This window comes from Dendrobates tinctorius, unplaced genomic scaffold (genome assembly GCF_039654945.1).
Source record: "Dendrobates tinctorius isolate UK_male_01 unplaced genomic scaffold, ASM3965494v1 ptg000005l, whole genome shotgun sequence".
NCBI lineage: Eukaryota > Metazoa > Chordata > Amphibia > Anura > Dendrobatidae > Dendrobates > Dendrobates tinctorius.
In genome coordinates, this window is record NW_027361673.1 from 20,943,152 (window position 1) to 20,966,931 (window position 23,780).

General features: G+C 40.6%; 1 protein-coding gene across 1 annotated transcript in view; it reads right to left on the reverse strand.

The window, feature by feature from the left end:
* Positions 1-1,617: 1,617 nt before the first annotated feature.
* The window catches only part of GADL1 (glutamate decarboxylase like 1), a 657,207-nt gene continuing 635,044 nt past the window's right edge, over positions 1,618-23,780 (reverse strand). The window contains exon 15 of the mRNA XM_073568647.1: positions 1,618-4,724. Within this exon, the coding sequence (XP_073424748.1) occupies positions 4,551-4,724 (174 nt within the window). The 3' untranslated portion in view covers positions 1,618-4,550. The remainder of the gene's footprint in view (positions 4,725-23,780) is intronic.

The following is a 23,780-nucleotide window of genomic DNA, read 5'->3' on the forward strand; positions in this document are numbered from 1 at the left end:
TGTTTCTAACTTATGTTAAAACATAAAAACTTGTCAGTCTGAAACAAATATACAAATTCTATTCATCACCCTTTTTTGCCATTAAAAATAAGTAAATAGAAAAAAATTTGTTATCAACTTTCTCAACGTGCTATCAGGTATTTCACTGAGGTCATCCCAGTTCAGCCCAGCTAGGAATGCAGCCTCAATGACAGGCAGTAACCTCAATGATATCGCTGCTAGTCACTGATGCTGCGCTCGAAGCAGCTCATTCCCCAATGGTTCTCAGCCTGGACGGTCACAACTTGACACCGTCCAAGTTGAAAAATGTTTATCCCCAGACATGGATTATGGCGTGGGACAGAATGATGGATAAGTGAGGGATATTGTTGTTTTTTACTTTTGCTTTATTACAGGAAACAAGGGATTCATTGTAATTAGGCGTTAGATGAGCATAACTGTATTTGTTATTTTTAAATTAAAAAGCAAAAGTGTTTTGCTTTCTTTCAAATGAAAGACTTAACTTTGGCTGTGTCTATATCTACCATATAACTATAAGATTATGAATGGTTATAGATGCCTCTCCATTAGTAATCCATGAGCTTGATGTCATCTGACAATACAAAGGTGACATCAACCCCACAAATATGAATTCCACTTACGACCATTACAGGGCAAGTGGGAAGAGCCTGGTTTTCAAAAATGGGAGGGACCCAATATAGTTTTGTTTAATTCCTTATTTAAATAATTTAAAAAATCAACCTTCTGAGGATCGAAGAAAAAACTATTATAAATTAGTAAACTCATAGTACCTATAATCACTGGCAGATAAAGACAGAAATGGACCCCTTTGCAAGAATAATATATGGACCCTTTGCAGTCCAATCGCTGATTGTAATGCAAAATTCCACCTGCTTTAGATGTTGAAATAGACTTCCCTTACCTCTTGAGCTGCTGTACAACTAGAGAGATTGCACCAATAATAAGCCCACCCATACCTACACTTATTTTTCTTTAGCGGTTCCTTCTCAACCTTTTCGCTATCTTATACGATTCTCCTGTATCAGTAGACAGTGTTGACAGCATATGTGAATGCAAGCACATGTAGTATGTCTTCAGCTACATATCTTATGATGACTTTCATTAGTGCTGGAAGACTGTGTTGTTGAATCTCACAGGGCTGCTTCCAGCTGCAAGGCTTGGTTTTTCTTTTATGAACCTGTTGAGATGGAGTGGCAGATACATCAGAGCCGAAGTCTCTTTCTTTGGAAAGGTTGCATGATGTCCGCTGAAACTCATTGTCAAGTGGAAATAGGTCACACTCTGAGACAGTGAGCTTTTTCTAGAACAAAGAGGTCAATTAGGCACAAAGGGTCACCGTGGATTCACATGACCCAATCGAAAACATAGAATGGGACAATTGTAGTACAGAAAGTAATAAGGTATTAGGTTGACTATCACTACCCATATTAGTCAGAGTGCTTTTTCTTTTTGTTTTAAATGTCGGAAATGTATGCAGCCACTGTACAAGGTGTCATGTGCTTCATGTTCTGGAAATATAACCAGAAAGTTTTATGCATAAGTCCCATGGCTGAGACAGACCCATGTCTTATTCCTTTAAGAGAAAGATGCCCAGAAAACAGTTTTAATCGTGATCTCAATGATGGGTAATATTTTTGCACATTACATCTGGTTCCACATCAATTTATCATCAGAAGAAAGTTGTCGGTGATTTATTGACAGCCACATACTAAACCTTCTATGATATATTAAACCCATTGAATACATTAACTGAAAAATACAAATACTATTAAATCTTGTAGACTTTCTATTCTTGATATGTTAAGCTCATTTAAAGTTACATCTATTGCAACTAAAGGAAAAAATTCTATTGTAATGCTTTATAAAGGAATCCTTAAAGGGGTTGTCCACTACTTTGACATCCTGTTTTGAAATGCAGTTGTCCCCTGAGGAAAAAAAGGAACAATTTATGCTCATGTTCCAAATTGGAGCCATTGCAGTAATATCGGCGCCTCTTTACAAGGAGCACCCATGACATTATGTCACATGGGTGCTTCAGCCAATAAGCATCTGTTAATGGGCCTTAGTCACACTTTATTTGGGCAAAACTTAGATGTCTGGGGGAGTTGTGAGTGCAGCAGCCAATTAGCAGTCACTGGCTGATTGCAGTGTGAATGTCACGTGAAACTATGATGCCCTGCTCCGATATTGTTAGAACGGCGCTCGTGCACGAGGTGAATATCATTTTGCTTTAATTTTACTCGGAAACTACAGAAGTTGAGAAGAGTTTGCCAATTTGTTGGCAACTCTTTTAAGGATCTACAATTAAACTTGCTGAGGTCGGAATACAGAGGTTTCATTTCTCAACTTAACCCACAGCATGGAAATTACACCAAGATGAAGATAGAACTCACAATCAGAAAGCTGTAATTTGATGCTATGGGCATGGGTAACATGATCTCCGAGAGCTGATAATGCGTGGTAAGCCGGGTATACGTACCCCGCCTTCATCTGCCTACGTTGCATGCCCAGAGATGCAGCGATAATGCAGGACTCAATCAGCCATTACTATGAATTTAGCAACTGGATGTGTTGTCCCTGGGCATGCGCAATGCGTTACTATAGCCGAGATGCATACACTCTGCTTACTGAACCTTGTCAGGGAAGCAAAGATTTGCAAAGAGCCACTCTTGAAAATCAAGATAACATGATTAGCAGGATGATCAGTCTGGGAAAACAACAAACACATGACACATTAATTAGAAGATTGCCACTGAAGTTATACGTTTTCTTTTTGGCATGTGCAGTAATCAGTAACAATAAAACGGGCTTGTTAGGAAGGATGTAAAGATAGCAATTAATATACAGTGACACTTTGGGGGGCCTGGGGAGCTGTCAGGTTCCCTTCAACGTAGCAATGGCTTTGAATAAGCCAAGTTAAGTATTGAGGAACAATTTTCTGCATTTAGATTTCTTGCTGCATCCTGGTGTTACATACATCATTGTGCTATGTACATCACATATGAGGTAAGGTTGCTTCTTGGCACTGCCAGCCTTCCCTCTTCAGTGATATCTCTCTCTAATATCCTATCGGAGATATTCATATGTCACTCACTTTGAATTTTTTTATATGCACTGCAACCAAAGTCCTTTAGCACTGGCATCTGCTCACAATTGCCTGGTATGCTGACCTAGTCTATACATTCTACCTATTACTGAATACACAAAAACAATGGCCCCTATTTATGAATGTCCTGATGTGGGGGGCTTGTTGGAGTCAGAAGCACATGCCTCTTAATGAATTAGGCATGTCTGAAAAGTGACGTACCTCATCACAAATCTTACATTAGTTAGTGGGTATCTTACGTCAGTGTGTGGTATAAGGTACGTGACATCTCATCATGAATTAGACAAGAAGGTGTTGCCGTTCACCATTCTGCTCCATCCCACCCCAGCTATTGCCTTATATATGATTAGGAAATCAATTATTTTGTTAAAAGGAATAAATATATAAATGAAAGATATATTTTAATTTTTGTTCTAGAATTGCATTATTTTCGTTTTCTCAGAGTGATACCTTTATTGGCTAACCAATGCTGCTTCTTCTTCTTGTGTGCTCTGAAAGCTTGCAAACATATATTATTCTCTGGTTAGCCAATAAAGGTATCACTCCAAGAATACTTTTGTCATCATTGGGCAGAAAAGTATTCACATTGATTTTTCTGGCTAACACAGTACCACAATACAATTTGTTATTGTACATTATGTATTTATAGAGAGAAATTATTTATTATTCCTAAGCTTTATAATTTTTAATTTCTAAAGAGAAGCAAACTTGTTCTTCCCAATAGCAACAGTGCCACACCTCACTTCTCATTTGAGGAGAAAAAATATTAAATAGGTTGTCCACTACTTGATCATTGGTGACATATCCTTAGGGTAGGGGTTATTAATGTCTGACAGGTCTTGGTCAGACACCCGACACCCTCGCAGATCAGCAGTTATTCGTGTCGGCAGCAGCTGTCGGCTGCAAGCGCTCAATCGTGGACCTGCTCTTCTAATCAAATCAATAAGAGGTGGTGAATGTGCAGTATCCTGCCGTGGCCACTATTAGAAGATGCAATTGAGTAGTTCCAGCCGGCCGTTGCCGCTGATGATACCAAGAACAGCTGATTGCCGGGGCTGTCGGGTGTCGGACCATGACAGATCAGGCATTGGTGACCTATCTTACTGATAGTTCATCAGTGATAAAGTAGTGGACAACCTCTTTGATATCCCATGTATGTTACCCATATACAGATTGTGAGCCCCCTAAAACGTCAGAACTTGTTCACAACCATAGTACAAGTGTAGCTTGTTTTTCTAGCAGTGGTTATCACTCATTGCATTATCTACAGTATTTTCACAGTGCTGATTGTTTGCTTTAACAATTATACCTGATTAACATGAAAAGTAATGACAAAATACATTGGTATAAAGGAGATTCAAATGCTGCAGTCTCTGATTTCAGAACCCAAGCAAGAGCAGCACAATGTGCTGCTGGGCCACAGCTACAAGTCTTTGCCAAGTAGTTCAATCTCATCCAATACAAAGTCCATGTCTTCACGGCTGACCTGGGGACTGATTATGATGTGACGGAAAAAATTGACTTTATCACGGTGAGGCTGATATCCTATCATCATGCTTCCTTTTTTCATCATTCTCTCTTTGATTGTGGGAGCTACCTAAAAATCAAAAAATGAAAATCCAGTTATAATGATTACTTAAAGAAAAATTACATTTTTGAGGATCATGTATAATATTTCACTACTTGAAAGGGAATCTTTTAGCAGGATCAACCCTCCTAAACCATCTATATGGGCATGTAGGTCATAGGAAGTTGAATAAATGGTATCTTGAAATCTGCAATCTGATGTTTTATTCCAGTAGGCATTGACTCATAGTTTGCTCTGCTGATCTCACTGCAGAACTGTTAGTGATCATAGATAACACAATACAGCGGAGTTGAACATTAAATCATTATTAAACACATTTGCAGTTGTAGTCTCCTCCCACAATTATGTCTGCTCTGCTCTACTCCCCTCTTCCCATTCTGGCTGCATGTGAGATGACAGCTGAAGAAGTGTTAGTTGTAATCAGGCATTACTGAGCTTACAGCATTATGAGAGTAGGGTTCCAGCTGCAGATGTGCTTGTGTAACAAGGTGGCATGGGATAGTAGTCGTGGGCGAGTCCACTAAGGCACAGTCAGTGAGCACCCCGGCCCCTTGCACATGAATAGACAGTTCTGGTCTCAGCCCCAAGTCACAGTGGGTTACCTTAGAAATATGGCTGCTCTCCATGCTGGACCAGATGCACCACATGTCACACTCTTAAGGTCCCAACAGTAGCAATGAAGGTGAGGTACAGAAGAAAAGGTAACAATTCCTGAACTGTCCCTATTCACAGCAATGGCTGCAGAAACAGAGGCAATGGCTCCCAATTGGCTTCAAGGAGCTACAAGTGCCTTGTGAGGCACACACACAGTCCTTGTGCCTGTTCTGCTCCCCTCCAGGGGTATGGCCAGCTCCCAGCAGGGAAGCACACCCTGCCATGGTCTAGTCTGCCCAGGTACTGACTTGCAGACAGGAACTTCCTGTCTGCATGGAGGCTGCTGACCCAGCCCCCTAACGTAACCCTTTGCTATCCCTAAACTACATACATTGCAATAGACATTGGTGATGATACACTAAGAAAAGGCAAACACAGCACACACCTTAATACATACAGTAAATATCACAGGACAATACACATTAATGACCACATACAGGGAAGGAGAGAGGTAACAGCTGAGGGTCTCCGACACCTCCTTATACTTGTAATCAGACAAACTTCAGATCTGCTATACTGTGTTAGTTGTAATCACACACAGCTCTGCAGTATATTCAGGAATGCAGCCTCTCAGTTATTACATGTCTAAGAATAAGCAAATGTATAATATATCTTATCTGAGAAATGGGCTTCTTTTTCCTTCTGCATTGATCTTTTACCCTCAATTCATTGGTAAAATTTGTAAACTATTTACACAGTTAAGACTGATTTTCTCATTACGAAGAGAGGAGATGAAAGTTTTTGATTTTAACATTTTATGGCTAGGAGGAGAGAGGATCTGGAGGCAGATACAGATATTCTGCTGCAAGTTCTCCAGAAACAACTGTTATAGTTTTTTCATAGAACGTTATCAGAGTGTCATCTTCCCTCTCAGTAATAGGAAAATCAAAATTCACTGAATATAGATTTTACCCATGATTTGAGGATTTTGCTAAAATATATTGAAAGTTTCTTGTTAAAGTGTATTACTGATTTATAGAAAAAAAATTATAAACAGTTACTCTGCATAACAGAAAATATTTACTAATGCACCAAATGTGTATTCATTGAGATTTTTACTTTTTCTCAATTCACATTCAAAGCTAGTGTAAGAAATATTCAGTTTATTTGAAAAAGAGCATAGTGTATTATAGAGCTTTATTGACCCATTTAAAGCATAAACAACTGTGAAAGTACATCTCCAGTATACAAAAATTCTAACATGGTATAGAAACATGTCACTCGTTAGCATCAACATGAGTCTTTGATCTGGCACCACAACCGATAGCCTCCCTGAGTAAGCCCATGTGAAACACGCATCGGGGCTGCAGGCACAGGGTCCTACATGGGGAGACATGGGTAAGTGATATCTACATTCCTCCTTCATTAATTGTTGTTGCTCTCTATACAGCTTTCTATAACAAAACAGGCCATATACGTACATATTAATGGCTGCTAAATATAGATTGGATTTTCCTCTGTTAAATTGGGACACTTGTATTATCCTTGCTACTATCATTATCATACTATCATGTATAATTAATTAGCACTGGCACTTTACAGTTTTGCATTATTTATTGTGCAATATGCTTACCTCCCTCATCATGCACATGTGGACTACATGCCTTTAATACCTGAGTCTAAATGTTATTCATTTTATTTTTACATGTATACATACATTTTTTGCCATTTTTTTGCTATGATCTAATAAAACTTATTGAATATACATTTAAACACTAGTGACTCCATGTGGTTAGTAGAAAATTCTGTTTAGAGAGAGTCCATTAGCTAATTTCAATAGTCCCTTTTGAGGCATTAGACCTATTACACGTCTTGTGAATGTACTATGTTTTCCGTTCAGATAATATTGTTTACCGTGCATCTCCAGTACAGAAGGAGTCTAACATGGTATAGAAACATGTCACATGTTAGGATCAATGTGCGTCTGTGAGCTGCCACCACAACGATAGCTTAATCTATGGCTCCATTCAAATCCATTCCTGGCACTTTAGCATTGACTTTGACATTGGTTCACAGAAATTTGGCCGGACTTAATTTGTGTTATTGATTGGAGGGGTACCTGTTTCATGTCAAAATTCATAAAGTCTAGTGGTACGCTTTAAGTTACTTTATTGTTTGGATAAATTGTAAAAGTAATCTAGTATTCTAAGCAGCAAATAGCAAAGTTTTGAAAGCAATTTGAGATGTATACACAGAGAGAAAGATGTGATGTTTATAGCTTAAAATCAATGCAAGTAACTCAAAATAAAGTTTTCTGATTCAACGGAGGCTATTTGTGCTCTGAGCATTGATTGTGCTTAGGTTGTTAACAAACCAAAAATACAACACAACTTAAAACTATAAAGACAATACATTAATGTGAACAGAGAATAAGTCACTATGGAAAAGTTTGACATTTGATGATCACATGCAGAATGTTTTAGCGAATTCATGAGAAAATTGATATGAAATTGAAGACCCTTAGCTTTCAAGAGATGTTATAAGATGAATGCATACAACTCAGACTCTGTGTAGAGATGTTACATGACCATGTGCAAGAGGCTGCAGGGAATTGCTTTGAAATTATATACATAGATTCAATGTCAGAATATTCTGGAGGCTTCCCTTCAAGGGAATGCATCCCCGACATTACTTTACTACTAACGTAAATACGATATACTGTATATAGCAATTATATTACAAGGCTCAGTGGTAAGAATAGAAACTGCAAGGTTTCATGATTACAGAAATGTAGAAAATGGTATAGAAAATTTAAAAAAGCATTGTTAACGTTTCTTTAAAAAATATGAAAACTTGAATTAAAGGGAATCTTTGAGCAAAATTTCACACTCCAAACTACTTATATGTGCATGTAGCTCTTTACAATACAAATCCAGTAATACCAGTCCTTTCTGAGTTACTGAGTGTTTGAATTAATATTTAAATAAAGCTGAAGGACTATGGTAAATCTATAGTCTCTGTAACTCCAGCTCAATTCCTTGCCCCACACGGCTTCTGTTATGAATGGGTCACTGAGGAGGATGGCAGGAACAGGCTAAGCCACCAGAAAACCAGAGAGATTGGTAATTAAGCGGATTGAAGACCCCTGATCCTATCCACACAACTAGAAGTAGCCGTGGAGCGTACCTACGATGCCCTAGACGCCGTGGCACAGCCGAAGAGCTAAATAAGCCTAAAGCAAGAAAGCGGAAATCTAAACTGCCCCGGAACAGACCCCAAAAGGAATAGATAGCCCCCAAACATATATTGTCGGTGAGACAAGATGAAACACAAACGCAGGCAGAAAGATAGACTGAGCAAACGATGGGGCCCAAACTGACTAGACAGGACAGGAAAGACACTGTCTGCAATCACGCAAAAACCGTGAAAAATCCAACACATCTGATTATCCTCCTAGCCATAAGCCTTCCACTTGACCAAGTACTGAAGTCTCCGTCTAGCCAGATGAGAATCCAATATCTTCTCTACCTCATACTCCAAATTACCCTCAACCAGTACAGGGTCAGGGGGCACCACCATAGGAACCACTGGCTCCACAAACCTTTTCAACAAAGATTTATGAAAAATGTTATGAATCTTAAACGTAACTGGAAGAGCCAAACAGAAAGAAACGGGGTTAAGGATTTCCAAAATCTTATAAGGTCCAATAAACCTTGGCTTGAATTTTGGAGATGCAACCTTCATAGGAATATTTTTTGAGGACAACCAAACCATACCACCCACTTTAAACCGGGGACCAATGGTCCTACGCCGGTTGGAAAATCGTTGGGTCTTTTCATGAGAGTGGGACAACTTATCCACTACCTGGTCCCAAATCTGCTGCATTCTCTCTACCACAGAATCCACACCTGGGCAGGCAGAAGCTACCACCTGCCCTGAAGAAAATCGAGGATGAAACCCAAAGTTACAAAAGAAAGGAGACATCAAAGTGCAGAACTAGCCCTATTGTTTAGTGCGAATTCGGCCAATGGCAAAAATGAGACCCAATCATCCTTATCAGCAGATATGAAACATCTCAAATAGGACTCCAAAGTCTGGTTTGTTATCTCAATCTGCCCATTGGTCTGAGGATGAAATGCAGAGGAGAAAGACAACTGAATTCCCAGTTTGGAACAAAAAGCTCTTCAAAATCTGGAAACAAACTGGACTCCTCTGTCTGACACAATGTTCTCAGGAATCCCGTGCAGGCGAACCACTTGTTGTAAAAACACGGGCACCAACTCAGAAGAAGATGGCAACTTTGGAAGTGGTACAAGATGGACCATCTTAAAAAATCTATCACAGATCACCCAAATAACAGTTATTCTCTGAGAGACAGGGAGATCAGAGATAAAATCCATTGAGATATGTGTCCACGGCCTCATGGGCACTGGCAGGGGCATCAACAAACCACAAGCATGAGAACAGGGCTTGGACTGAGAACAATTCCCACAGGACTGCACAAAATTCCTGACATCACAAGATAAGGCAGGCCACCAAAAAGACCGACTCACCAAATCTCTAGTACCAAAGATACCTGGATGACCAGCCAATGCGGAGCAATGAATTTCAGACATTAGTCCTTTCCTCCACTAGTCAGGGACATACAATTTTCCCATAGGGCATTGTTCAGGTTTATCCTCCTGAAATTCCTCCAGGGCATGTCTCAAATCAGGAGAGATGGTGGAAAGAACTACACCCTCATTTAGAATGGAAGTAGGCTCGGTCATATCAAGAGAATCCACAAAGAAACTCCTGGAAAGGGCGTCTGCCTTAACATTCTTAGTGCCCGTAAGAAAGGAGACCACAAAATTAAAACGCGTGAAAAACAAGGCCCACCTAGCCTGTCTAGGATTCAAGTGTTTGGCTGATTCAAGATAAGTCAAATTCATGTGGTCGGTGAGGACCACAACTTGATGTCTAACTCCCTCCAAAAAATCTCTCCACTCTTCAAATGCCAATTTCATGGTCAACAATTCCCAATTCCCCACGTCAAAGTTACGTTCAGATAGGGAAAATTTGGAGAAAAGAAGGCACAGGGATTCATCTTAGAAGTTTCCGGATCTCTTTGGGACAAAACGGCTCCTGCACCAATCTCAGAAGCATTTATCTCCACCTGAAATGGGAGTGAGACATCAGGTTGCCATAGAACCGGAGCAGAAGTGAATCACTGCTTAAGCTCCTGAAATGCCGAGAGTCAGTGGTTTAACAATAACAGAAAAATTACTTATAAATTTACAGTAGAAATTAGCAAAACCCCAAAACTTCTGGAGAGCCTTCAAAGAAGTGGGCTGAACCAAATCATAAATGGCCTGTACCTTGGACGGGTCCATTTCAATAGCAGATGGGGACAAAATGAATCCCAAAAATGAAATCCTCTGTACACTAAAGAGACACTTCGATCCCTTAACATACAGAGTATTTTCCCTCAAAGTCCGGAACACAGTCCGGACATGTTCCACATGGGAATCCCAATCACTGGAAAAGATCAAAATATCATCCAGATAAATGATCAAAAACTTATCCACAAAGTCCCGGAAAATATCGTTCATAAAAGATTGGAAGACAGAAGGGGCATTAGTGAGCCCAAAAGGCATCACCAGGTACTCAAAATGTCCCTCCGGGGTATTTAACGCCATCTTCCATTCATCCCCATTCTTGATGCGAATAAGATTATACGTCCCCCCTGAGGTCAAGTTTGGTAAGAAGGGGCATTAGTGAGCCCAAAAGGCATCACAAGGTAGTCACAATGTCCCTCCGGGGTATTAAATGCCATGTTCCATTCATCCCGGTGCTTGATGCGAAGATGATTATACATACCCCTGAGGTCAAGTTTGGTAAACCAACAGGCACTTCTAACTCTGGAAAATAAATCAGAAATCAGGGGTAACGGTTACTGATATTTAACAGTGATTTTGTTAAGGGAACAATAGTCAATACATGGCCTTAATGAGCCACCTTTCTTTGCCACAAAAAAAACAGCACCTAAAGGTGAAGAGGATGGTCTGATATGACCCTTCTCCATCGACTCCTTGATATAAGATCGCATAGCATCATGTTCAGGTACCGATAAGTTGAAAAGCCGACCCTTGGGAAATTTACACCCGGGCATTAACTCAATCGCACAGTCATAACTCCTATGAGGAGGCAAAGATGCAGACTTATTCTCACTAAATACATCAGAAAAATCAGCCAAATAGTCAGGAATATCATGAGACTGGGGAGAGGTGGAGAAAACAGGAGTGTCACTAAGAACAGATTGACAACCCCAACTCACCACAGACACAGGTTTCCAATCCAAAACAGGATTATGGGTTTGCAACCAAGGAAAACCCAGAACAATAGTATCATGCAAATTGTGCAACACCAAAAATTTACAATTCTCTTGGTGGTCCGGGGCAACCCGCATTATCACCTGGGTCCAAAACTGGGGTTTATTCTCCGCCAAAGGAGTAGCATCAATACCCCTCAAAGGGATAGGCAACCGCAGGGGTATCATGGGAATACCACAACGTTTGGCAAACTCAAAATCCATCAGATTCAGAGCTTCTCCTGAATCAACAAAAGCCTTAGCGGAAAATGTAGACAAGGAGCAGATCAAGGTAATCGCCAAAAGGAACTTAGGCTGTACACTGCCCACCGCAAATGCGTGAGCAAAATGCTTTTCTCATTTAAGACAGACAGAAATAGTATGAGAGGTGTCCCCACAAAGAAAACACAACTTATTACGCCTTCTAAACTCCTGACGTTGTGCCCTAGACAAAACCCTATTGCATTGCATGGGTTCAGAAGTTCGTTCGAAAGGCGGCACCACCTTTCGTGTAGTTTTACATTCACGTAAACGCTGATCAATTTGAATGGCCAATGACATAGAGTCGTCAAGACCAGAGGGCACAGGATATCCCACCCTAACATCTTTTACGGTTTCTGCCAAACCCTTCTGAAAGAGACCTGCTAGGGCAACATCATTCCATTTAGTAAGGACCGCCCAATTTCGGATTTTTTGACAGTATAACTCTGCAGAATCCTGACCCTGGTTCAATGCCAATAAGGTTTTCTCAGCTTGATCAATAGCATTAGGTTCATCATACAACAACCCCAGGGCTTGAAAAAAGCATCCACATTAGCGAGAATAGGATCTCCGGGTGTCAAAGAAAAAGCCCAGTCCTGGGGATCACCGCGCAGCAGGGAGATGACAATTTTAACCTGCTGCACAGAGCTCCCCGATGAGTTAGGTTTCAAAGCAAGAAATAGTTTACAATTATTCTTAAAATTCAAAAATTTAGACCCATCCCCAGAAAACACATCAGGAGTAGGGATTTTTGGTTCAACAGCAGATGATTGAGCAAGATAGGCAGACAATTGCTTAGTCTTCATTTAGACAAAAAATCCTCCTAAGGCCCCAGAGAAAAAGAGGAAAAAATATATACAAAAAGAAAATTCTGACACAGGCTAAGCCACCAGAAAACCAGAGAGGTAGGTAACTAAGCAGTTTGCAGACCCCTGATCCTATCCACACAACTAGCAGTATCCGTGGAGCATACCTACGATGCCCTAGATGCCTCGGCACAGCCGGAGAGCTAACTAAGCCTAAAGCAAGAAAGGGGAAATCTAAACTGCCCCCGAGCAGACCCCAAAAGGAATAGATAGCCCCCAAACATATATTGTCGGTGAGACAAGATGAAACACAAACGCAGGCAGAAAAATAGACTGAGCAAACGATGGGGCCCAAACTGACTAGACAGGACAGGAAAGGAAAGACACTTTCTGCAATCACGCAAAAAGCCTGAAAAATCCAAAACGACTGATGTACAAAAAACACTGAAGTCACATGACTTCGCCCTCACTATATCAGCACTCTGGTATGAACTGGGAGCAAAGCAAAAGAGACCAACATAACAGGGGACTGAACCAACTGACACAGGCTGTAACACATGGAGCGGTAGTCCAACACAGCCCCCAGAGGAGCAAGCTGAACCCACACAACAAGCAGAGAGAGACAAAACCAGATCAGATGCAAAGGATTAACAAATGAGCAACTTAGCTGAACAATGCAGGAACAGGACAGGAGACATCAGACCTTTGAATGCACAGGAAAGCAATCACCCGCAGGGATTGCAGGAAGTCTGCAGACTTAAATACTCCAATCAGTAACCCCAGATCTTTAATCAAAATCATCAGGTGGCAGACCTCTGTCAATCTGGCCAGCTCCACTACCTCCAGTAACCACCGGAGGGAGCAGGGGGAGCTTCGACTCAGAAGTCTGAGCCAGGGAATTCACAACAGGCTTCTTCCTGCTTGACTGACAACCTCTGTACTTTATGACCTCAGGTAAAAGAGTCATCAATTAGGCAAGAGGAGGTGGTGATGGGCAAGGTAAAAGAGCTGGAGTGACAGAGGTTTCATATCTATCATAGTCTTTCAGCCTCATTTACATATCAATTCAAACACTGATTTCTCAATTGCAGAAGAAACAACTGACCATATAAAGGCATTGCCAGACTTGTCTTTGAAATAGCTACATGTGCATAGAAATAGTTTGGGTGTAGAGGGGGGTGAAATGCTGCTGACAGAATCCCTTTACATAGTGGACACATTACGATTAAAAATATCCCTGCAGAGCCACAATTTAGCTGTATTATCTTTAAAGAATGAATCTTAGGTGACTAATGCCCTGATTTCTAAGTACATGTACGCACTATTTACTATATGACTCATTAAAGTCTGAAGCATTGTGAAAAAGTCAAGGTTTCCATAGATTACGCGGTATTGACTGCATGAAGATTTATAGCTCAACACGGTCAATAATCTAAAGATTTTTCCAATTAAAGCGGGCAGACTGTGCTTCTTGTTATCACATAAATAATAGTGAGTAGAAATAAAGCTATTAAGATGAATAAAGGTAAGGTTTTTACTTGAAAAAACTATGTTAGGTTCTATTTTACAATCCCCCCCAAAAAAAACGTAAAGTTCAGACATATATAAGTCAATGATCCGTAAAGATGTCATTTTACACAAAAATAGTAGAAAGGTGAAAAATATAATTTCTAAACATTTATGGTATAATTTAATATATGTATATTTATGGTTGATGGCTCCTTTTCTAGATTTCTGGACAAACATGAAAAGAATAACAGGACTTCACCTATCATGCCATTTACCTTATCATTGTTTTATTTATATGGGCCCACTAAGGCATCAAAGACTTGCAATATTGGACCCCGAATTAAACCGTAAATCAGCCCTCATTTCCAAATACAATGTCTTATAAATAGCTTTTAATGATTCAGTATGCGTAATTTAATCATAGTAGACAGAATAAGGTCGAAAATGCAACAAATTTTCTTTGACAGACTGCAATTTTTGGAACTTGAATTAAGATGATTAAATCTTCTGTTGAAATTTCCCTGAAAATTCAATTTGCAGAAAAATAATGTGCTCAAATTTTAATACTGAATATCTTGTAATTGCTAGTAAAATACTTGTGGGTGAAGAGAGAAGTGAGAGAGAAACTCACTGACCATAAAGGCTAACACTTTCCAGGAGAGAGAGGACTTCGTTGATCATAAGAGATTACAAATTACAGATGAAAGACAGAAAGGACCCCACTGGCAATAAGAGATTACACTTTCCAGGAATTAGAGGACCATGCTCAATATAAGAGATGACACTTTACAGATGAGTGAGAGAGGACCCCCATTACAATAAGAGATTGCACTTTACAGGAATGAGAGGAACCCGCGGAACTTAAGCGCTTACACTCTATAGAAGAGAGAGATCCATACTGACCATAAGAATTTACACTTTACATTCTACAGAACAGAGAGACATACCCAGTAACTCTGGAGATAGAAAATTACTTTGCCATACAAACTGTGCTAAACTTTCTTCTTGATTTCTGATAGCCCAGGAACTCACCACCACTGTACAAGATGTGATAGTTTGTCAGATTTCATAATTGCATAGATGCAGGATATTATTAGAAACCTGCACAAAATACAAAATGACGTTTGCTAGCTCTCTGATGTTTCAGGAGTGTGGGAAATACTGCCGCATATGTTTTTTTTTCTTTTTCATACTGGTAATCAAATATCAAAATATTAAAATTTGCAAAATTCAGAAAATTTGACTAGAAGTCAACACTCCTCTATGTCTCGACGATGACCATCTGGGAAGTCCACACATTTCTCTCCATTGACATTTTAAAACTTCAATGCAGTGTAGCAGTTTGCACAAGATCGTGCAGCTGTGGGGGTGTGGAGTTGGCTGTCAGAAGCAGCCAGGCATCCAAGAAAGAAGATGAACATTGTTTATTACCATGTATATCTTCTCGACCTCTTTGTACGCAGTGCTGAAGCCGTTCTTGTGTTTACAGATTAGGAAGAAAAAATATTGACCATGAATCCTCCTCTGGAGCCAGTGAACATGTCATCACTGGATGTAGGGAGAGAACAGAAGCTGTCTCCCGTCACCTAGTTACAGAGGAAATAAGCAGCAAAAAGAACATATTAATATGTTAAAATGCCCTGAGAAGGTCTTTTAAAACCTAATGGGGGCACTGTGTGTATGATAAATTAAAAAATAAATGAAAGAATAAAAATAATAAAGAGCATAATTAAAAGAAAGCTATAAAAATGAGGCACTGCCTTTATGAATCTAGCTTTTTCCCCTATGGAAAAATGTCCAATATCTAAGAATTTTTTTGTTTTATAAAACGAGAAAGACAATTACCAAAAATGTTTTAGTTGTTTTTGTGGTCATAAAAGAAAACAAAGAAAAAAGTGAAAAATAGATATGTATTTCCTATTTACACTTTCCCCCTTAAAATTAGCAAAAAAAGAAATATAGAAATGTCATAAAAACTAATCCCCATCTATCAGAAATTATTTGAAAATATTTTAGAGCCGTTAAAAGCACATATATGATAAAACCAGAAAATTTACATGGTTAAGAAGAGCAATCAAAAGTTGTGATCAGGTGACAGTGGCACAGAAAAAGCTGAAGACGGTGGCAGGTAAGGCCTCTTTCACACTTCAATTATTTACAATCAGTCACAATCCGCCAGGTTTTGAAAAAAACGGATCCTCAATTTTCTTTTGAGGATCCGTTTTTTTCCCCCATTGACTTCCATTACTGGCGGATTGTGACGGATTGCCATCCGTTGCATCTGTTTTTTTGCGGATCCGCCAAAAGTTGCTGTCCGTCACCATCCTCAAAGATTTCAAAACGGAGCTTGCAACGTTTTTTTTTCTGGCGGATCCTCCAGACACTAATTTAATCCAAAATTCTGTCTGGGTGCCAGACCAAAAAAAAAAAAAAAAATCTCTCTCTCTCTCTCTCCTTTTCCCAGCCAGCGTTTCCTTTAAATTTCCTCATTTTCAGGATCCGTCTGAAAACGGATCCTGTGCCATCCGTTCACATCAGTTGAGAACGGATCCGCTTGTCTGCCTTTTTGGCGTATTTCAACTAATGCACAAAACTGAAGTGTGAAAGAGGCCTAAGTATAGTATTAGGGGCAGCAAATTTAGATTATTAGAACCACTCCAGCGCTGCTTTAATGAAACCCAACTTCAAAAATATTGTCTGTTTAAATTAGAGAAGCCCATGGACAGCTGTGAACCACGCTTTTCCACAAGTGGTCACTTTGTGGTAAGAAAATTTGTGAAGTCAGTGAGGAAGACTGCACAAACAAGCCCAAGAGGAGAACCTGTATGACTGATGGCTGGTGGCTGGGATATGTAAGGGATGGGGATGCCAGGTTTATGAATATTATCACCCAGGTCATAACATTACAATGACAGCTAAACTTTAAGAAATACTATGCTATTAGTATAGATAAATTATAAAATAGCTACAACTGTTGTAATAAAGCAATTTGAAAAAAAAATCAAGACATAAAATATTTCAGCTTTTACATAGACAAAAAAAAATTATTAAAACTGTTATACCATTATTATTACTATTATTAATATTTTGCATATCTGAACTTTATGTTCCAACAGTAATGGTCTTTTTTTGTGTAAATTATATTTTGCTGGTCCAGTGGGAAGAGAATGTTCCCACAAATGCAAATAATGACTTTATAGCTATTGTCCTCAGCCTTGACAACTTGTCACTTTTAATGCTGCTGATGAACAACAGACAGCCTCGAGGCTGAGGAGATAGAGAAATATGGAGGAGGTGGGGGAGTTATTAGAAGACATGTTACAACAAAAGGATATAACACAACTAGAGGTCAAATGATGTCACATTCCTTTTTTCCCACATGTAATTACTAGAGAAATCTGAAACAAATTGTGAATATATTTGTCATTGCTGATTCACATAACATAAAAACAGGTTTTCCATTTTCAGTGAACCCCAAACGTTATTGAATAAAGAAAAAAATGAAAGAGCAGATACTAGTACTCTTCTGGTCCAGTGCTGTTCCTCGCCACTGCATGGGTCTCAGTGTTTAGGCTGCAGCTCTGGTGTCATGTTAACAGGGTAAATCACGGCAGTAGACAATCACTGAGTTGAGTGGCTTGTGCCATCTACCTTGGCACAACCGCTAACCCCAGTGTTTGGATATACCTGAACCCGAAACCGTTCTGGCGGTAGTTGAGCCTGAAACTGCTCTGTTGGTATGTGAACCTGAAACTGCTTCGGTGGTACCTTAATCTGAAACCACTCTTGGGGGTACCTGAGTACCTGAGCCTGAAACCACTCCAGCAGTACCTGAATCTGAAACCACTCCAGCGGTATCTGAACCTGAAACTGCTCCAGCAGCACCTGAACCCACACCTGCAGTACCTGAATTCTGTAACTGCTCTAGCAGTATCTGTGCCTGAAACCTACACTGCCAGTATCAGTTCCAGTATCTGTCCTTTCTGAATCAGTGGCTACATCTGTACCATCTGTATCTGGCCCTTCCTTGGACTCCCAGTCTGTTGCTGCTGTCCTCACCCTTGGGGTCATCTTCCATGGTACTTGGATCTGTCCTGGAGTGACATCTAGAGTCCACCTGGCCTCAAGCCTAACCCCACCCCCACCATCAGGGACTCTAGTGAAAACTAAGGTGGTCGCTTAGTCACCACTGCCAGGCTGTCCTTGGCCCATAGCACAATGGGTCCGTGATCCAAAAGCATGACAGAGTTTACCGGGACCTGTGCATTTCAGAAAATTCTATTTGGATTCTCTTTGCACCAAATTTATCCAATCATCTCTACTATTAATCTATGAGCTCTATTTACCAGTGATTGGTTGCAGAGATTCACTGACATGTTCCCACCACAGATATCATCAATTATTAGAAAAAAATAGTGGATCTGGTGAGCCCTGCCAAGGACGTAGGAGATCTGAAGGAGAGATGGTAAAAAAATATATAAAACATCAGCTATGCATTATAGAGCTACATAACATGTAGCTGATGTTTTAAGAAAGCTTTTTTTACCATATTTCCTCTGGATCTACATCCTTGGCAGTGCTCCCCAGTTCCGCTATTTTTTTTCTGCAAGTCGATGGTCTTCAGTTCTGACATTCACGAATCCAGGAACCAATCGTTGGAGCAGCATCCTTTGGAGAAATTTACTCTGATTATTCAGAGTGTTGTGCCTACCTTGCAGAGCCAGATTAGGTGACTGACACACTTCAACTACCAACACTTTTCTTTGTTGATCCACACAAAGAGCGCTCTTCTCTCTTTTTCTTTTCACAATAGATATCGTATACTCATGTGCACTAATAAAGGAGTACCATGAACCAGCAACTACATTGTGGCATACACCATATACCCAACATCAGACACATGATGAATGCTATTGAACATCCCAGGTTATAAAACAGTAAAGGAAATCAGGGTCTTTTTTCAGAAAATTCTCTAGCCTAGTAAAAAGTGTAATAGAGCTTGATGTAAACACAATTTTGTCAATGCAACTGCACCAGAATATTGATTGGATTTATAAATATCCACAATTGTGGCCTCATAGCTGAGGACTTTGCCACCTACTTCAAAAACAAGATCAACCAAACAAGGCAAACCTTTACAGTTCCACCACCCCAACCACTCCACATACCAGACCTCTGCCCTTCCCCAATAACCTCCCTCTCCAACATCACTGAAGGAGAGCTTACTCATCTTCTTTTCAAATCACACCTCACCACCTGTGCACTTGACTCCATCCCTTCCCACCTGCTCCCCAACCTCACTAGCATGACCATTCCAGCCCTAACCCATCTCTTCAACCTATCACTAACTTCTGGCACCTTCCCCTCTGCCTTCAAACATGCCACCATAACACCCATCCTCAAAAAATCAAACCTTGACCCAACTGCTATGCCCAGCTTCCAAACACCTTGAACAGCATGTCTATGCTCAACTTTCCTTCCACCTCTCATCTAACTACCTCCTTGACATCCTGCAATCTGGCTTCCACCGCCACCACTCCACTGAAACTGCCCTGACCAAAATTACTAATGACTTACTCACAGCCAAAGCTAACAGACAGTTCTCCATCCTCCTCCTTCTCGACCTGTCCTCTGCCTTTGACACAGTTGACCACTGCCTACTGCTACAGATTCTTTCTTCCCTTGGAATCAAAGACCTTGTCCTGGATTGCCTCATACCTTTCTGACCACACATTCAGCGTTTCCCACTCCCACACTACCTCCTCATCCCACCCCCTCTTTGTTGGAGTCCCCCAAGGCTCTGTCCTGGGGCCCCTACTTTTTTCCATCTATACTCTTGGCCTAGGACAACTCATAAAGTCCCATGGCTTCCAGTACCACGTGTATGCAGATGACACTAAGATCTACCTCTCTGGCCCAGATGTCACCTCTCTGCTGTCCAGAATCCCAGAGTGTCTATCAGCCATATCCTCATTTTTCACCTCTCGCTTCCTAAAACTCATCGTAGACAAAACTGAACTCATTATCTTTCCTCCATCTCGCGTATCTTCCCGTACCGATATATCTATTATGGTAAATGGCATCACGCTCTCTCCTGCACCTGAAATCCTCTGCCTCGGAGTAACTCTCGACTCTGCCCTGTCCTTCAAAATCACACGCCCAAACTCTTGCCACCTCCTGTCGCCTCCAACTCAAAAATATTTCCAGAATCCATCCCTTCCTCAGTCCCCAATCTACTAAAACTCTTGTACATACTCTCATCATTTCCCGCCTTGACTACTGCTAAACTCTCTTCTGTGGCTTCCCTGCTAACTCTCTTGCACCACTCCAGTCTGTCCTCAATTCTGCTGCCCGACTAATCCACCTCTCTCCTCGCTACTCCCCTGCCTCTCCCCTTTGCAAATCCTTCCATTGGCTCCCAATTCCCCAACGAATCCAGTTCAAACTACTAACACTGATCTACAAAGCCATCCACAACCTTTCCCCTCCAGATATCTCTGAACTAATCTCCCAATATCTTCCCTCACATATTCTTCAATCCTCCCAAGACCTCCTACTCTCCTCCACACTTATTCGTTCCTCACACAACCGCCTCCAAGATTTCTCCCGAATATCCCCTATCCTCTGGAATGCCATGGCTCAACATGTCCGATTATCCACCACCCACGGATCCTTCAATCGGAACCTGGAAAACCATCTTTTCAGGAAAGCTTACAGCCTGCAATGACCATCCTGCCGCCTCACCACCACCTGAGCTGCCACCTCATCACCACCAGAGCTGCTGCACCCCCGACCTTCTGTCTCTTCCCCACTATCCCGTAGAATGTAAGTCCGCAAGGACAGGGTCCTCTCCCCTCTGTGCCAGTTTTTCATTGTAAATTTGTTTACTGTTAACAATATCTATAACTTTGTATGTAACCCCTTCTCATGTACAGCACCATGGAATTAATGGCGCTATATAAATAAATAATAATAATAATAGCTTTCATGTGGCCATCTTAGTTTATAGAAAACTACTCAACCCCCAATCCTTCATGTAAGAGAATTTGGAGAAGTTTTACTGTTTCAGCCTGGCAGATGATGCCAAAGAAAAAAAAGACAAGTAAAATTCCTGTGGTGGTGTAATTAACATGTTTTCTCGACTGGTTGTGATAATAACAGACATTAAGCATGTATCAGCAAGTGAATGATGTCAAGTGTCAAAAGTCTGAGGTGAAAGAATGTGGCCCTGAAAAGAGTCATTATCCTTCAGCATGAAAGGAGAAACCTAAAAAAGGTGGTAATTACAGTAAATATTAAAAATGCAAGTTTGGTAAAATGAAATACAGCATCCAGAATAAAGGTCTAGTAGGAATGAGCTTCAAACAATGTCCATAGTGTCTCAATTCCTGTAACCACTTTTAGGTATTTCCTAGCACTCCTGGATGACATTAATAAATTGTGTCCTTTTCATGACAGTTTTCTGTTGGACAATATGGTGCAGTTGATGATATAAAGTTAGGCGGCAAATGGCATTTTGTAAGCAAATATGCAAAAGTTAAAAAGATTGATGTTTTGAGCTCTGGTGATGGGGAAAGCTTCACCAGTAATATGAATTAGTGGATATCTTTAGGTTGCACCAAGAAATATTTTTCCACACTTTAAAAATGTTATAAAAATAAGTTAGGTTGTCAGGAGCAATTGATAGAGCCTTTCATCTAGGCATACAGATTTAAAAGTAAAATATTAAGAATTGGAAACTTAATTGTAATTGTGATTGATTAAGGTAAAAAGTAATGCATGCTGTCAGAGATGAGCGAATCTTTTAAGGTTTGGTTAGGATCGGCGAACTGTTCGGCAAAAATTGGGATGTTCACTGATCTTAACTGAACCAAACCTTAAAAGGTTTGCTCATCTCTAACAACATGCATGTATCCAAACCCCATTGAATTCAATGGAAGGCAAAACAAAATGCATAGACATCTTCAGAGGGCCCAAAACACCTCAAATTAGGGGCAGACACAAGGAAAAGTGGCATCAATTGACCCAGAGTACAAATAGTATAATTGTGCAGCATGAATGCAAGAGACAAGGCTTGGACTAGCATTTCTAGCTTAAGTATTGATCAGTAACAGGTGGATGAGAGACAGGCCTTGTGCTCTTAGAGCCCTGCCAGATTCAGGCAACACACATAAAGGAGACTAAACTTGGAGTCCAATCATTTCAAAAATTAGGGGCAGACACCAGGAAAAGTGGCATCAATTGACCCACAGTAGAAATGTTATAATTTGCAGCATAGATGGATGGGACAGGGCTCGGCCCAGCATTTCTAGCTTACAAATCGGTCAGTAACAAGTGGATGAGTAACAGGTATAGGCCTGGTGCTCTGAGACCCTTTCATTTGCAGGCAACCCATCAGATGGAGACCCAACTTGGAGTCTCCACATTTCAAAACATTATTGGCACACACCACTAAAATGTCATCAATTTCCCCAAATTGGAAATAGCATAATGAGGCTCTGAGACCCCTTACACTACATGGAACCCATCAGATGGAGACCCAACTGTGTGGCTGCCAAAGAATGTGAGTCCAGCAGCCTGTCCAGTAAGAGAAATTGCCAGTTGTCTTTGGGGGACAATCCTGTTTGTTCAGTAGAGCTTTCAGTAACAATACTACCTACCACACGAACACCTTGAACACCAAGCCTATCTTCCCTTCCACCATGACCTCGCTTTTTTCCACTCATGTTGGATGTACCCTTCTCCCTTTTTAACCAGCTGCTTTACAACCCTAGGCCCAGACCTGTCAGTCACCTATCACTAAATTAACAATCAGCATTTATTTGCTGAGATACTGTGGCTGGATTACAGAATTAGCACAATAGATTTATATGCTGAAATGTTGACTTGTGGCTGGACCACACAATTAGCACAAAGGATTTAGATGTTGAAATGTAGACTGGTGGCTTGACCACTCAATTAGCACAAAGGATTTAGATGCTGAAATGTGGACTGGTGGTAGGACCATAGAATTAGCACAAAATATTTATTTGCTGACATGTGTACTGGTCACAGAACCACAGAATAAGCACACAAGATCACACAATTAATACAAAGGGTTAGATGCTGAAATGTGGCCTTGTGGCTGGACCACACAATTAGCACAAATGATTTATATGCTGAAGTGGCGACTTGTGGCTGCACCACAGAATTAGCATTCCAGATTTATATGTTGGAAGTCGATTTGACATAGTATCCTATCTATCTGACGTAGTTGAGAATAAATCGAGTAGCTAACTATCTGACTACTTGCATCAGCAGCAGTAGCTTCACTACACTGTTACAGTCACAAAATGGCACCGAAGCCACATGTCCACTTTTAATATGGAGAGGGACATGTGACTTTGGCAGCCAATGACACAAGCCTTAGTGTTTGGACATTGTGGAAGGTTTTTGCACCCTGATTGGCTGCCGGAATCTCCACACATCAAATTAATTAAAAACATAAATAACTATCCACCAATCCTCTGATCTCTCCACACCCCCTCCCCTCATTAAACACTTTCC